This window comes from Aedes aegypti, chromosome 1 (genome assembly GCF_002204515.2).
Source record: "Aedes aegypti strain LVP_AGWG chromosome 1, AaegL5.0 Primary Assembly, whole genome shotgun sequence".
NCBI lineage: Eukaryota > Metazoa > Arthropoda > Insecta > Diptera > Culicidae > Aedes > Aedes aegypti.
This window is the reverse complement of record NC_035107.1, coordinates 148,193,891-148,211,934: the sequence shown is the minus strand read 5'-3', so window position 1 is coordinate 148,211,934 and position 18,044 is coordinate 148,193,891. Positions and strand designations below refer to the sequence as shown.

General features: G+C 40.6%; 1 protein-coding gene across 1 annotated transcript in view; it reads right to left on the bottom strand.

Moving 5' to 3' along the window:
* The window catches only part of LOC5579214 (deoxynucleoside kinase), a 47,889-nt gene extending 35,146 nt beyond the window's left edge, over positions 1–12,743 (bottom strand). The window contains exon 1 of the mRNA XM_001657292.2: positions 12,506–12,743. Coding sequence (XP_001657342.1) covers positions 12,506–12,527 — 22 coding nt within the window. The 5' untranslated portion in view covers positions 12,528–12,743. The remainder of the gene's footprint in view (positions 1–12,505) is intronic.
* Between the last annotated feature and the right edge of the window lie 5,301 nt (positions 12,744–18,044).

Here is an 18,044-nt window from a genome sequence, read left to right as displayed (position 1 = left end):
TGAGACGTTTTCGAGCCATGTCATAAGAGTCGCCGAGTTGACTTTCCATGCCGTTAAACGGCAGTCGCACAACATAACGTCCCGAATCTTCACGATAATGGGTAGCCTTGAAGTGTTCCTCAACTAATTCTTCAGTCACAGTCGATGATTTATCGGAGTACACACATTCCAATTCCCAGAATTTGGACATCGTTTGGTTTAGCATCTCTTCATTTCGATTGAGCTGACATACTCGGCGAGACGGTTCTTCCTTGATTGGTACCGAGCCAGCTACAATCCACCCTAGTTGTGTTTCGGCTAGGGTAACGCCAATGGTACCGAGCTTCACTCGACCGCCCTTGATTAGATCGAAAAACACCTCATTTCCGATGATCTTGTCAATTCCACTTGGTGAATGGAAAGTAGGATCAGCAAAACGTAATCCGGAAGGAATCGTCCATGAACGGGCATCAATAGGGTCCTAAAGCTCTGTCCCAATTTTAGTGCCAAACGCTTAAGTTTAGGCCAATAACACATGTTTACTCAATTTTCTAATGTTTTCCGTTGGTTTGAGTCCAAAAAACATTTTTTTAGATTTTGTCACACTCCTTGGCTTAAACTCGAATTTTGGGTGTATTTTGTTTTCCGTGTCCCTTCCGAAATGTCAGATAGGAACAACCCCCGTGGTAAAACTAAAACCCCTGTGGTGTTTTTGTCGACTAAGCGAACGTCAAAGATGATCTCAAGTGTCAAGGTTCATTTAAGGACCCAATTTTTAAATTAAAGTTTAAACATGATATAGCCGTTATTTGAGCAAGAAATATTGCTAAAGTAGTTGCAGTAAGATGCTCTTTCGTGTTATTGAATAAAAACAAGATTTCATTAAAAATTTTAGGACCCAATTCTCACAGCTGGCAAGTTTGAAGTGATCTGTGGGACGACAAGGAAATCCAGCTTGGGCGAAGCAAACGAACTGGTACAGGATTGGAACTTCGTTGCTAGCAGGAACTTGACACGAGTTTCATTGTTGTTCAAACCGCTGATTGGAACGTCCACTGGAACCATGCTTAACTGAAGTTTTTCAGTTATGATGTTGCTGTCCGAACCAGTGTCCAACAACGCACGGCACTTAACGAGAGAGTTGCCTTTTCCAGTAACCAACACTTGTGCTGTCGAAAGAACAACATGATGTTTAGCTCCGCTAATATTAGTGTAGAGAGCTGTTGCACTGCTGCGTTGAGCAGGAGCCTGCTGTGGGTGCACTTCGGAAGCTGTTGATGATACTTCGCTCTCTTGACGTTTGTCTGGACATTCTACAGTGGGTGCATCGTTACAGTGCAGTAGACTGTGGTGCTTGCGACCACATCCTTGTACCTTACAGCCCTGCTCCGATGGACAGTTGATGACGCGGTGCTTGGCTTTCAGGCAGTTGAAGCACAACTTTGATTTTGCTACAAAACCCTTTCGTTCCTGCAAAGACATTCCTTGGAACTTCGAACAACGATAGATCAAGTGTTCCTCTTTGCAGCATGGGCACATCTCCTTTGACACCTGCACGAAGGAATTGGAAGGTACTTGCGCATGTGGCTTCTGACTACCCGGTTGCCGCTTAGTTGGGATCGCCGTTGCTTGGTGTGCTGGTGGCTGTTGAGTTCGATTCGTTCGCTGGAGTACACGCCCTCGTTCACGCAGGAAATCGACGAAAAATTCAAAATCGGGTAGCTCTCCACTACCCAACCTTGTCTCCCATAGCTCCTGTGTTTCCTTGTCCAGTTTTTTGTACAGTACATTCACTATTATGAGCTCCGCCAATCCTTCGACGGGAAATCCATGGCCGTTCAAGGCATCCGTGTGTTTCACGCAAACCTCAACTAGTTTGGATAGGGACTTACCACGGTTATCCTTAGTGATTTTCGGGCAGTCCAAGATTGCGTCGATATGAGAGTCCATAATCAGACGCTTGTCCTCATAAGCATCTTCTAGGATCTTCCACGCCGAAGCATAATCTCCGTTATTAACCACTTCCTGGTCGATCTTATCTTTAGCCTCACCGATAAGTGAATTTCGGAGATGAAGGATTTTCATGGCATCGGTTTCGTTTGTGTACCTAGCCATGATACTCTGAAACAAGCTTTTGAAGCTGTACCAGTTTTCGAGGGTTCCGTTAAAGGTAGGAAACGGAGCCTGCAGATGAGGAGCTGGTGCCTGTACATACACCGGAGCCTGAGAGGATGTTTGGGGCGTAGGGATGTTCCGGAACTCTTCCAATTTCAGCTGCTGCTGGGCTTGCTCGATTCGCGTCTGTAGTATTACGTACACTTCGTTGTGCATTTTCTCGAATTTTGCGTACTCCTCGTGCATTGCTTCCCGCTGATCCTTTGTCAAAAGGGCTGCCATTTCCGAATAGACTTTCTCGAAATCGTCAGCTATTCGGCGTAACGTCTCAACGTGTAGCTTGAGTAGATGATTGCTGATGTCCTCTCGCAATGTTTCGCGCATTAGTAGCAGCTTATCGGTCAGTAGCGCCTGCCGATCGCCTAAAATCTCCAAACTCTGCATCATCCTGCGTCTTGTGTTCAACTCCTGCTGTGCAACCTTCTGCTGGGCAATAGTCGGGATTCGATCCCCTTCGTCCTCTTCACTATTCTGCGACCCGGCGAGCGCGTCGAGTATATTCCTTCGCTTAACTTTGCTCGACGGTCCACGGGGTGTGTCGCTTTCACTCATGAATGATCTTCAGCCTCTTCTTTGGCTACACAAACACACGAGTTTCGCGCACTTTCAATGTTAGCGTTTTCGCACTGTTAATCAACACGACGGTGTCGAATCCACACGCACAATGTCAAACCGTTTGACATTTGCTTTTCGCCAACATGGCTACCGATCTGTCTTTTCTGCTACGAGCACTGTTGTCGAAGCCACGTCGACAACTTTTCACCAAGATGGCTACCACTATGTCTCGTGCCACGGGCACTCTACCGAATCCGCTCCGGCAATAGCTTTTCGTCAAGATGGCGACCGTCCAATTGCTTGTGCCACGGGCACTCACTTTTGGTGGGGAAGCACCACCAACGCGTAATTTGGCCTTGCGCCAAAATAATTAGCACCCGGTGCTAATCAATCACTCGCGAACGCCGGAAACCATTCAAAATTCCTCCGATGATCCGGGAGAACGGACCAAAAAATGTCCAACGATAGCTCAGGCTTAGGTTTCGGCAGGAAAATCGGATGGTTTGGCACACTATCGAAAAACGTAAAAATACTTCCGTTCGATACAAGGTTCGGTTTATTTCTGAATTTTTCGTTAGTACAGTGTTGCTGGGTTGAATTCAAAAATTATCATTGTGTCGCAACACATCAAATTAAAAGAAATTGAAACTTAAAACAAATTACTCATTTTTTACTGTTCATTACCAATGTGACAAAACAACTTGGTATTTTTTTTCGAATTTTCTAGAACAATCTCACAGATTTCAGTAAGTTGATCGAAAGTATTTCTCATTTGATGACTCTCCATGGTATTAACGTCAATTTGTCAAAAATGTCGAATGTGACTGTTATGCAGTTATGGGCAGTATAATGGTATACTAATTAGTATACTAATGTCGTTTTCGTTTTTAGGAACTGGATCAGCGAACAACACTCAAGCAAGCCAACGTTAAGAAAAATAGGCAAATATAATGCGCCACCATCATAGAGGTCGCTGGGGAAGAAGGAGAGAAATGTCACTGAAAATGTTTGTTTACGTCCAAAATTCAATTTTTCAACCCAAAAATTAGGTCAGAATCATTAAATTATTGAAGTATTTTCCTCTGGCATAATCATTCTGACCCTTTATTCTTGTGATACGCGTGATTTCACAACAAATTTAACCAATAACAAAGAATCCGGAAGTTTATAACCTATGTTGCCATACACTAATTTTCCAATTTTATCCCACTAATCATACATGAGCACTGACCTGTAGGTGAATTCCGGCGCACATTTTCTTCGAAGAGAAGAAATTTTCTTTCATAACACACTAACAAGAAAATTTTCTTTTCTTCGAGAAAATAGGGTAAATTATGTATTTTGGACAGGCTAAGGATATGTCTGCGAACGGCGATTGATTAACTGCATTAGATAATAATATGTTATTATCTAATGTTACTTATATGCTTAATGTCCCATTGTACTTTGAGTTTCTAGGGAGCAAAAGCTTACAAACTGTAATATTAGTTACCAAAATGGCATTTTTTGGCGGCCTGTCTGTTATACAGTTCGGACACCAAATATACATTTTGGACACCCTCACGTGACTATAATTCGGACAGGGACGTTATCTCAATATCCATGCAATGATTTCTTAAAAAGGCGATCATATCATAAAATTTTAAGAGTTTACATGTGACTTATGCATTTTTTCGCTTAACGGATGTGTATTTTAGTGATAATCAATAATTTCATCAGCAAATATCATCAGATCCACGAAAAACGCCTGTAAGTATGCATGTATGTGACATTCTAGTGTGTTTCATCAGATGGCTAAATTATATCAACAGAACTAAAACCATAATCTATTTTGGACATCATCTGATTTACGCCTTATATACTCATGTTAAGATTTTAGATGAACTTAGCATAAATTTTAGACATATTTTATCATGTTGCCACTTTTGAACTTTTTATGAATGCCAATTCTGAGTGCTATTATTGCATTAAATGTATGTTCTTGAAATGCACATCCTCTTGCATTCGTAGGTTTCACAGATGTTCTGTTGATACAACTTACAATTTTGATATTTTTGAAGCCAATTTGTGATTGTTATGAAAAAGGTCATCTTTAATAAGCAGCATAGTGAATTATTAATGCAATACATGATTTCCCGTACACATATTCCTTACTATCTCATTGGAAATGGGCATAGAACGACTAGCCTGTCCAAATTATATGCATGTCCAAGTTATATATAAAAAATAACTATTCTGAGAAAAAAGTGTAAATTGTGTGCTCCTCCCTATGCTGCACACGGTGCGTTCTCCCCCCAACCTCTTTTTTGACGATTCTCCTACTAGACACCAGATGTCGAAGTGTTTGTTTAGCTTTGAAAATATTGTAATTCGGTCTAACCAGAGTCTACCCCATTAAACATTTGACAGATCAACAGCCGACTAAATTTGTTGAAAAATCGATCGATTGTTGCACCGACGCTTATGAAATATTAACACAGGGATCAACCGAATATCACCCGATTTAATAGGGTGGGCCGACGTAATTGAACTGTCAAATGTTTAATGGGGTATATACACATTGGTTTATGGACTCTGGGTCGAACCGGAATCGGGTTGGGGTTGAAGCGGTGATTCAGAACGGGTTTCGTCAGTTCCAACCTATAGGTTTAAAAACGAATTCGACATTAGCAAAGACTTTATGGCCCTTAACATAATTTATGCGCGTTTTGTGTACTGTTTCACAAACATTTTGATTTTCAGCGTCTGATTCGAGACTAACTGTAAATCAAGGTAGAAATTTTCTAAAGTGCAGAAAAAATTGTTCAGCAAGAGTGTTTAAACTATTTGGCTCGCGGAGCACTTTTTAAGCCAAGGTCCTGTTCACAAATTCCATATAGCTAAGTACGCTGTTCCGCTCAAGAAAAGTAAAGTCACCGGATAATCGAGTCCGACCTGTATTAAACACATCTCGCATACTCTGAGACAACGCCCTAAAAGCCGTTGGTAACTACGTGTGTAGCTCGTTGTTTCTGAGCAAATGAAAAAATAAGCACACAAACCAACATCACAGGCAGGTAGATAATGCTCCTTTCATCCCCATAGCGTTGTTAAGTAACATGAAAATACATTCAAATGCTCAGAAACAACGAGCTACACACATGGTTACCAATGGCTTTTAGAGCGAGATCAGAAGTTATGCGAGACATTTTCCCCATAAACATTTTTTCGCCATTTTAGATTGTTTGTCCCGAAATGACTATTTGTTTACTTACATTGAACTGTCTTGGGGAACCACTTCCCAGTGGGAACCAGAGAAGATGGCTCGATTTTTCCCATGGAATTGTATTGTGGTGCCAGAAGCCTGTTTTCGCCCCTTGAGATTAGGAGTCATCCAGAAATGACGTCCATCATTTGAGGAAGGGGGGGGGTGTATAAGATATTGGAAAAAGGGTGTATAAGATATTGGAAAAAGCGTGACAGAGAGGAGAGGGGAGTCTAGACATCCTGGAAAATGATTACGTCATATTTGAATCTACCCTTAGTGTATTTTAGCTGAGTATACTGTTTCGCTCAAGAAAAGTAAAGAAATTCCTTGACTGAACACTGTAAGACCAAAGTACCCTTTAAAGGGTAAAAAAGTACCCTTTTTGAGAGAAACTAGTTTAACTCATAAAAAGAGTAAAGGGCCTTTACTCTTTAAAGAGTAAAGGGCTTGTACGTCAGATCAACGAGTGAATTTTACCCATTATCCAAAACATTTGTTCTGAGAAACAGAGTAAAATTTACTCTTTTTCAAGATATGAAAATTCTGTTTGATTTTAATATTTTTTCTCGTTTATAAAAATATCTACTAAAACACTTGATCATATACATAATTTTTATTGAATAAACTATTTGCAATTAATTATTGTTCAGGTGCGGGAGCATAATGAATTGGTTTACGTTGATGTTACTAGCCTAGCAAACTGACATCTACTATTGGCGATTTTGACATGCATACGGGATGTATATGGAAGCAAAAGTATCCTGTAATCAAATGATTGTTTCATATTTATTAGAACACTAGAGGGAAAGAAATTATACATACCATTGATCTATCCAAATTTAGAAAACAGTTATTCCATTGTGTTACTGCAAGTATGTCTCTGCTCCATAAAGAACTATTATGAATTGCAAGATTTTTTTCACCCATTAAAGAGTAAGTCCGTGGAATATATAAAAGGGTATAAAATACTCTGTATCTGAAAAAATAAAGTACCCATCATTTTGACGTTTCCATATATCAGCAAATAATGGGTATTTTTTCCACATTAAAGGGTAATGCCGAGTTTACAGTGAATGGGTCATGAAATTTCCTACAGAGAGCCTCCTTTGAAATGACATTTCTATTCAACTGCGTACTGCGATCAGAAAACATTGATTGTCTTCCTTTCTCCAGAAATTTTGAAATGAGTTGTTAATCTGCTAATCTGCTAATATCAACACACCCCCTAGCCATGGCCAATCTGCGTTGTTTACACAAACATCCCTATAAACCCCCACGCTGGGAAATACGTTTACCAAAAAAGGCGTTATGAGGTTCTGCACAGCATTCTTGTATTGGATTTACTTTAATGGCATTGTTGTTAGCAAATTCACAAAAAGTGAAAGAGAAAGAAAACATGATTTGTGCAGGCAGAGCCCCATAGGCCATGCTACACCAGTTAGCACGCCCGACGCCCACCGATGACAGAGTGGGTAGGCTCGCACCGTCGTCCCGCCCTTCTACCTATTTTTGAGATAGGCAGTTCTGTCAGGGTGTAAATAGTTATTATTATCCATGTAATCAAACCGATTTACGACCTTCCACGTGTTAACGATCTTAAGGTGGGAATATTTGCGTGCCGGGTATGCGTATCTTCCTGTTGTGACATCACTTCTCCACAATGGCTTGGAGGTTTCCTTCTTCATTGCGGTTGTTGGAAAGATAAGAAAACAAGGAAAGGAAGGGGCCACATCACTCCACAGAATGGCGGCCCATCTGATATTAGTTTTGTGTTAAATAATTATTGTTGTGAGTAGAGATCCTGAAAAGGAGAAATTCGAGTAGGCGGTAAGCCGCCAATCGAACCGTCAAAATCCCTTTTCAAAATGCTTTTCATGTGCTAAGTAACTTGTAAACTCCTACTCAATTATGTTTTGTTGGCCTGCACGTTTTATTTAGACACAATTTTTATTTAGAAAACTATTTGGATCCGAGATTTTAGGTGCAGATTGAGCATGTTTGATAAACAAGCATCCTGTTTTCAGTTAAAGAAAGTTTAAGAAGTTGATGATTCTGTCATTTATACTGGCTATATACAAGAATTCACTGAATAAGTTTCAACGCGCGATTATAATACTTCAGTTTTTGTGCTGTTGTATTGGTGTATGTACACTGATAGAAAAATTATGGTATATGCAAATATACAGCCGTTCTTGTTTTTACTATGCCGTGAAAATAGTTACCATAACCATGAAAATGGTTATGTGTATTAAAACATAGTGGCGACAACCACGAATAGGTGATAACTCAAATAGTGATAGCTACCATTGAACGTAGTTCACCAGATTGTTTGGGAAGACTCCATTTTTTTTGCTGCAGCTGCCAACAACTTCTATACGAGGCAAATCCAACTTGATTCGCGGTAGATTAAAATCTATTTTAATATGAATAATAGTTGCTTTACGATACTCCGCTGCCTCTAAGCGGAGTCGGTAAGTGAATGTGCATAAAATTTAAGAACTGCAGTGTAAATGTGTAAATCAATTTCTGCTCGATTTTACAGGTTATCACAAACACAACCTGGACTTTGACGATTCAGGGAACGAGACCATGTCGAAGTGCCTCATGGGAATCTTGCACGCTGGACAAATTACTGGAGGCTTTTAATCCGGTGGATGGTCCCGCAATGACCGCCGAAACGATGCATACGTCAACGAGTACGCCCACCTGATCGGAATGACCCCGTACCACACGTCTTTATCTATCGAGGACAGTGGCAGTACCATCAATCTGACCGAGGGCATTACCAGTTTGCTTTCCAGTAGGATATCGTCGTAGGCCAAGCCGTAGTCGACCAGGTATTGAAGTTTTTTTTGGAGTTAATAAATTAAAACAACAAAATAGCTGTTTTTTTAAATACTGCTGACAGTTTATGAACAAAAGAAAACCCAACAAACGACAACATCAACTGCGGGCAATTTTACTATACTCGTATGCAGAGCCCCATATGCCTTGCTACACCAGTTAGCACGCCCGACGCCCACCGATGACAGAGTGGGTAGGCTCGCACCGTCGTCTCGCCCTTCTACCTATTTTTGAGATAGGCAGTTCTGTCAGGGTGTAAATAGTTATTATTATCCATGTAATCAAACCGATTTACGACCTTCCACGTGTTAACGATCTTAAGGTGGGAATATTTGCGTGCCGGGTATGCGTATCTTCCTGTTGTGACATCACTTCTCCACAATGGCTTGGAGGTTTCCTTCTTCATTTCGGTTGTTGGAAAGATAAGAAAACAAGGAAAGGAAGGGGCCACATCACTCCACAGAATGGCGGCCCATCTGATATTAGTTTTGTGTTAAATAATTATTGTTGTGAGTAGAGATCCTGAAAAGGAGAAATTCGAGTAGGCGGTAAGCCGCCAATCGAACCGTCAAAATCCCTTTTCAAAATGCTTTTCATGTGCTAAGTAACTTGTAAACTCCTACTCAATTATGTTTTGTTGGCCTGCACGTTTTATTTAGACACAATTTTTATTTAGAAAACTATTTAAATCCGAGATTTTAGGTGCAGATTGAGCATGTTTGATAAACAAGCATCCTGTTTTCAGTTAAAGAAAGTTTAAGAAGTTGATGATTCTGTCATTTATACTAGCTATATACAAGAATTCACTGAATAAGTTTCAACGCGCGATTGTAATACTTCAGTTTTTGTGCTGTTGTATTGGTGTATGTAGTGGGAAACCAATCAGTTTGGTGATTCTAACGGTAAAAAATAGCACGACGAAAGGAAAGTTGATAATCTATCATCATTATGATTTCAGTCCTAATTTCATGATCCGTTTAATAAATTCCGCGTATGATTTGGCAATTTCAACAATTTATACATGTGTATTCGAAGAAAACAGACTACGAGCATTTATTACCTTGCAGATATTTATCATTTTCTACAGCCTAATTTAATAATACCTACATTGGTTGTAACAAAAATTTGATCTTGGGATGTTGATTTGCCTCCTAATCATAGTTTCGACAATAGTCACATGCTTACTATCCCTTATGGCAGTGTTGTTGATTCTATTGTCTATCGCTCATCAGTTTCGCGCCACCCGGCAGGGACTTGGTCCTATGTACCCAATACTCTGCTGTGTCTTAACTTCACGCAATACATTCTGTAGATGTGTGATACAGTTTGCGGAATATTATGATTTATCACTTCGTTCAGATGGAAAATTCTGTTATGGTACCATATTCACCTATCAGATAACTCCCACCTGGAACGATGTAATACATCGGAGACATGTAGATTCAGATGTATGTATACGATCTATGCTTAGTTCGGTTCTGATCGACAGGCAATCAGTGTATTCAGTTTTTCAACTAGCTTGAAGCGATAAACGTTTCAAGACAAGCTCTCCACTATATGTGCTAGCAATCACCGGTCGTCGATAGACATTTCGGTTCTTTTCTGCTAAAGAAAGATCCGATTGTATGCCAAAGACTATGACCCATGCTTTTCAATACAGCTGGAAAAACAAGAACTACACCCAGCACCAAATAGTACGTAACTATGAGGCGGACCGGAAGGTTTGATGAGCAATCCCCACCACTATGATTGTCTTCCTTTCTCCAGAAATTTTGAAATGAGTTGTTTCGATAAAAATGTGTTTGAAAAACCGGATACCAATAATAAAGGCATTAACTACCTAATCCCAGAATTGTCCTATAAGAAAGACATCAAAACATTTTTGTACGATTTTGAAATATATTTTTTTGATTTGCATGTACAGTCAACTCTCCCGATTCTCCCTTAAGGCCGGTTTGCTACTGACAAGAAAAGGAATCGCCTATCTCGATGTGTGGAAAATTTCTCCCAAGAAATGGTCAAGAAAATCACTTTTTTCTGATCGCAGTACGCAGTTGTTAAGAAATGTCACTTCAAAGGGGGCTCTCTGTAAGAAATTTCTTGACCCTTTCAGTCAAGGAATTTCTTTACTTTTCTTGAGCGAAACAGCATACTTAGCTTTAAGCCTGATTTACTACTGAAAAGGAATCGCTAAAGAAAATTCTCGCCAATTCCTTGCGGAAATTTTCTACAGTGACTCCCATTTGAACTGACATTTCAATTGCGTACTGCGATCAGAAAAAAGTGCATTCTTGATCGATTCCTTGCAGAAATTTTCCATTTACTGTAGCTTTTAATTTGGAAAAATATCTGTAACAACAAATTATTCAAATCGACGATATCTTTCAAGAAACTCTCAGTTGCTGATTCATGTTTCAACATTTATGTAAGGTACAAAAACTGAATGCATTACACAAACATTTTGTTTTGCAAACTATCAAGCTTTGTCATTAACATCAATAAAGTGGCATGCTTCTTAGAGGTAAAAGAGATATGTGGAATAATTCTTTAAATTCATTATTTGTTTAATCTTCCATTGACATGAGTAGACGCTACAACGACGTTTTCATTTTCTCTCATATCAGTACTTTCGCCCCCCAAATTCAATTTTCCCAGTTTTCGCCTCCTGGGTTAAAATATTGACCTTAATTATTTCTGCGGAAGAAATGTTCAAGAGATTTCCTACAGTGAGCTCCGTTTGAATTGACATTTATTTTCAACTGCATACTGCGATTAAAGAAAAATGCTTTTCTTGAGCATTTCTTGCAAGAAATTTCCCATGCATCGAGATAGGCGATTACTTTCCTGTTGAAATGCATAGGGGAAAAGCACTAATTTTCGACCTACAAGAATTATGTTCAAATTTTCGGATTTTCATACAACGTAGGCCAAAATCGTATGGATGGGTCGAAAATTAGTACTTTTCCCCTACTTCCCTTCTGGGAAGTATGCACTTCAACAGAAAAGTAAACGCCTATCTCGATGCGTGGAAAATTTCTTGTAAGAAATGGTCAAAAAAGGCATGTTTCTTTGTTTGCAGTTGAAAATAAATATCAATTAAAATGGAGCTCACTGCAGAAAATTTCGCGACCATTTCTTCCGCAGAAATTTTTACTTGAGCGGAACAGCATACTTAGCTTTAAGCCTGATTTGCTGCTGAACAGGAATCGCTAAAGAAATTCTACAGCGACTCCAGTTTGAACTGACATCTCTTTTCAACTGCGTACTGCGATCAGGAAAAAGCGCTTGCTTGATCGATTCCTTGCAGGAATTTCCCATGCATCAAGATAGGCCAAGAAATTACTTGTCAGCAGCGAATCAGGCTTTATAAGAAAAGTAATGCGTGGGACCCATTCGGTCAAGGATTTTTTTTTTACTTTTCTTGAACGAAACAACATAGTTAGCTTAAAGCAAAAAAGTTGAACAGCTGTGAACATTTTAGCGCACCAAATGCTCCGGGGAGTACGATTTGGAAACCGCTGGTAGATCAAAAGCATCAAAACAACGTGACAGAAGTCACGACTTATCAATGCAACATCACGATTTGGTTTTTCATTTCAACATTCAGAGACAATAACATTTTCGTTTTAATAGTTATCTTGTGAACAAGACATGTTCAATTTGACGATAGGCTGAAGCGAAAACGGCTACCATTCAAATACTTACGAAATAGAATGTTCGCGAACATTGTTGCTATTTTCCCTTCCGATTTATCACAAAGCGAGGAATTTCCATTCGTGCGGCAAATCAACCCAACCTTTCTTTACACTCCGCGACCGGTATTAACATTAACCACTCGTATTTTCTTAGATTTTTCCGATTTCGCAAAATAGCGCCGTCTAGTTCCATATGCACTTGATAACTGCGACTGCGAAAAAGTGTGCAGATCAAATCAAAACAAGAAAACATGTTTATTCCCGATATAAAAGTGCGCAGGCGGGTTGCAGTTTGTTTGGGTGCATTTTGAGCAACGTCAATTGACATCCAACGCCCGACATCCCCAACACCCATCGCCTTTTTTCCGTGTACGTTATGGTCGAAGTAAATGTACAAGGAGCCACAAAATAACCTAAATTGGGTTTATTTTTACTCAAATCCGCTCTTGCGAGAAATTACCTGTATAAGCCTGGTATCCACATCCTAAGAGCAACCGTAATCATTACGCTGTATCATTACGCTGATCCGTACCGGGCGCTGCTAACCGGGGTAGCAAAATGACAGCGCTGCTTTCGGAAAGCATCGGGTGAGCAAATTTAGCAGCGCGATAGTTGCGCTGCTATTCGATTTGAATTGGGTCCCAACATTTGTAATGAAATCTTGTTTTTATTTAATAACACGAAAAAGCATGTTACTGTAATTACTTTAGCAATTTTTCCCGCTCAAATAATGGCTATATCATGTTTAAACTTTAATTTAAAAATTGGGTCCATAAATGAACCTGGACACTTTTGATCATGTTTGACGTTCGCTTAGTCGACAAAAACACCACAGGGGTTTTAGTTCGACCACTGGGGTTGTTCCTATCTGACATTTCGTAAGGGACACGGAAAACAAAATACACCCAAAATTTGAGTTTAAGCCAAAGGATGTGACAAAATCTAATAAAAATGTTTTTGGGCTTAAATTAACGGAAAACATTAGAAAATTGAGTAAACATGTGTTTTTGGCCTAAACTTAAGCGTTTGGCACTAAAATTGAGACAGGGCTTTAGGACCCAATTCAAGCATACGGTGTGGGATATGAAATTATGGTTGGAGTTTTGGAAATCTGATGCTTGATGCGCATGAAGTAGAAATCAGGCATTACATTTCATCTCATCTTTTGATCATCTGAGTGGGATATGGATAGAATAACATGATATTATCTTTGAGCTCTTTGATCGATTTTTCCCCTAGATCTCTGACTCTTTTGATCATCAATGAAATCTTTTAACCTAAGCAAACCATGCGTAACAAATTTTCAATCAGTGACACTGTTAGTCATGCAAATCAAAGCCAGGATCAAGAATTAATATTACTTGTGGGTTATTTGAGTGTTAGTTAATTGTTCATATTGAAATGGATCAACACATTATTTCCGTTTATTATGGCCGGTACGCTGATCATAAGTACTGTGCAAAAGGATAGGACAAGAAACGGTCAAGGAATGATTCCGCTACCGAAATTACTTGAGCTGTACGCTGCTGAAAAGTAGAGCTGATTTCATAACATAGGTAACGCCTGCTGTACAAATCAAATGGAGCTGTCACTTTTCCGTACGGAAAAATGTGCCGCTCAATTATTCCGCAAGTAAAAGTGACATTTCGCTCATATTGGATCGGCTGTCAAAATTACTTCGGTAAAAAGGAGAAATTTTACTTGAGCGCTTTACGTTTCAGGTGCATACTACGCATTATTAGGTAAAGCCAAGTACGGACCTGAAACGTAAAGCACTCAAGTAAAATTTCTCCTTTTTACCAAAGTAATTTTGACAGCTGATCCAGTATGAGCGAAATGTCACTTTTACTTGCGGAATAATTGAGCGGCACATTTTTCCGTTCGGAAAAGTGACAGCTCCATTTGATTCGTACGGCAGGCGTTACCGACGTTATGAAATCAGCTCTACTTCTCAGCAGCGTACAGCTCAAGTAATTTCGGTAGCGGAATCATTCCTTGACCGTTTCTTGTCCTATCCTTTTGCACAGTACTTATGATCAGCGTACCGGCCATAACGCAGCTCTCTACTTCCGTAAACGCATTCCGTGTTCATTCTGTCCAAATTACCCTCTTCCCATGTTCAACCAGGATACCAATGTTAGGAACTGTTTTCCCAAAATCTCGATTTAACAAGATTATTCAATATTATTGTTGTATAACATCTGTGGGATCAACGTGACGTCAAATAATAAAGATTACCATGCTAGAAATCGGCTATAAATGCATTATACAATTATTTCTCTATGTTTCAACCCATTTAATTTCTCTCTACAACATGCGTTTGCTTTTGAGATGTTGCTCCCTTCACATATTCTTCAGTAGTAATTACACAAATTAAACAAGCCTATACATAAATTTAAAACAATCGTTCAATTCATTTTTTTACAAAACAAATTACATTGTTGATCTCGCTTAAAACCAATTGAGGAGAAGCACAATATGAATCCATAGGTGTAAGATACAAGAAGTATTCGATTCCTTTTAATCAGTTCCCAGCCAAGTAAACTGTTTTAGCTAGCGCAAAAGCTTGTTAAAAATGTACAAACAACATTTTCATATGTCACAAGACAGCTGAGAAATAACCATTGCTATCGCCAATTGTTCTAGAAGAATCTTGACTGCAGATGAATTCGCCTGACCGTATCTATCTACTACCATTGTTTGAATATGAGAAAATCACTAACAAAAGTTCAAGGACCGCTCCAGCTCCTCACTGAGCTAGCAAAATGTTTTTTTCCACAATCATATTCCACAAATGTGGGACACCATACACTTGGTCTTACAAAAGTACGTTTATGAACTGTCAATGATAATCATTTTATGTTCAAGATGGAAAGATTGTATCTTCTTAATGTGCTTTTGAATTAGGGATAATATCTTTTCAACATGCAAAGATGATCTCCACGCTCAGATGAGTTTGCAATGCCTGGTAGAAATTTCAAAATTTTGGGAATTCGGGTAAAACTTCAAGATTTTGATTAGAATACTAGAAATTTGATGTAATTATTGGAAATCCGATAGCAGTTTATGAAACATTCGAAAATCCTCGTAAGAATCCTCGTATTGATTTCGGAGAATTATGGGATTCCGACTGGAATCCTTGGGATTCCGACTGGAATCCTTGGGATTCCGACTGGAATCCTTGGGATTCCGACTGGAATCCTTGGGTTTCCGACTGGAATCCTTGGGTTTCCGACTGGAATCCTTGGGATTTCGACTGGAATCCTTGGGATTTCGACTGGAATCCTTGGGATTCCGACTGGAATCCTTGGGATTCCGACTGGAATCCTTGGGATTCCGACTGGAATCCTTGGGATTCCGACTGGAATCCTTGGGATTCCGACTGGAATCCTTGGGATTCCGACTGGAATCCATGGGATTCCGACTGGAATCCATGGGATTCCGACTGGAATCCTTGGGATTCCGACTGGAATCCTTGGGATTCCGACTGGAATCCTTGGGATTCCGACTGGAATCCTTGGGATTCCGACTGGAATCCTTGGGATTCCGACTGGAATCCTTGGGATTCCGACTGGAATCCTTGGGATTCCGACTGGAATCCTTGGGTTTCCGACTGGAATCCTTGGGATTCCGACTGGAATCCTTGGGATTCCGACTGGAATCCTTGGGATTCCGACTGGAATCCTTGGGTTTCCGACTGGAATCCTTGGGTTTCCGACTGGAATCCTTGGGTTTCCGACTGGAATCCTTGGGTTTCCGACTGGAATCCTTGGGTTTCCGACTGGAATCCTTGGAATTCCGACTGGAATCCTTGGAATTCCGACTGGAATCCTTGGGTTTCCGACTGGAATCCTTGGGTTTCCGACTGGAATCCTTGGGTTTCCGACTGGAATCCTTGGGTTTCCGACTGGAATCCTTGGGTTTCCGACTGGAATCCTTGGAATTTCGACTGGAATCCTTGGGATTTCGACTGGAATCCTTGGGATTTCGACTGGAATCCTTGGGATTTCGATTGGAATCCTTGGGTTTCCGACTGGAATCCTTGGGTTTCCGACTGGAATCCTTGGGTTTCCGACTGGAATCCTTGGGTTTCCGACTGGAATCCTTGGGTTTCCGACTGGAATCCTTGGAATTTCGACTGGAATCCTTGGGATTTCGACTGGAATCCTTGGGATTTCGACTGGAATCCTTGGGATTTCGATTGGAATCCTTGGGATTCCGACTGGAATCCCTGGGATTCCGACTGGAATCCCTGGGATTCCGACTGGAATCCTTGGGTTTCCGACTGGAATCCTTGGGTTTCCGACTGGAATCCTTGGGTTTCCGACTGGAATCCTTGGGATTCCGACTGGAATCCTTGGGATTCCGACTGGAATCCTTGGGATTCCGACTGGAATCCTTGGGTTTCCGACTGGAATCCTTGGGATTCCGACTGGAATCCTTGGGATTCCGACTGGAATCCTTGGGATTCCGACTGGAATCCTTGGGTTTCCGACTGGAATCCTTGGGTTTCCGACTGGAATCCTTGGGTTTCCGACTGGAATCCTTGGGTTTCTGACTGGAATCCTTATGTTTCCGACTGGAATCCTTGGGTTTCCGACTGGAATCCTTGGGTTTCCGACTGGAATCCTTGGGTTTCTGACTGGAATCCTTATGTTTCCGACTGGAATCCTTGGGTTTCCGACTGGAATCCTTGGGTTTCCGACTGGAATCCTTGGGTTTCCGACTGGAATCCTTGGGTTTCCGACTGGAATCCTTGGAATTCCGACTGGAATCCTTGGAATTCCGACTGGAATCCTTGGGTTTCCGACTGGAATCCTTGGAATTTCGACTGGAATCCTTGGGATTTCGACTGGAATCCTTGGGATTTCGACTGGAATCCTTGGGATTTCGATTGGAATCCTTGGGATTCCGACTGGAATCCCTGGGATTCCGACTGGAATCCCTGGGATTCCGACTGGAATCCCTGGGATTCCGACTGGAATCCCTGGGATTCCAACTGGGAACCCTGGGATTTTGACTGAATTCCGACTGGAATCCTCGGGATTCAGATTGGAGTCCTCGGGATTCTGACTAGAATTGGAAAGAGATAAGAACACCGGCTGAAATCCTTGGTATTCCGACTGGAGTTCTTGGGATTCCGACTAGAATCCTTGGGATTCCGACTGGAATCCTCCGAATTCCGACTGGAATCCTCCGAATTCCGACTGGAATCCTTGGAATTCCGACAGGAATCCTTCTAATTCCGGCTGGAATCCTCGGGATTCTAACTGGAATTGAAAAGAGAATTTGATAAGAATACCGACTGGAATCCTTGGACGCCACGTGCAAATGTTTTGTGGAGGCATGTTTTTCGAAGTGATAGATGTGTTTTTTATCGGAGATTATATCTGAAGATGTTGTGTGAAGTTTTGTTTTTTACTTTTATTCGATTTGCTTGCGTTTTGCTCGAGAGTGCTCTGTAATGGCACCATCAATTGAATTCGTGTCGCGTGACTTGTTTTTTTTTATCTCCCGTGCGTGTTGATTCAAAAACTGGTTCGTTGATG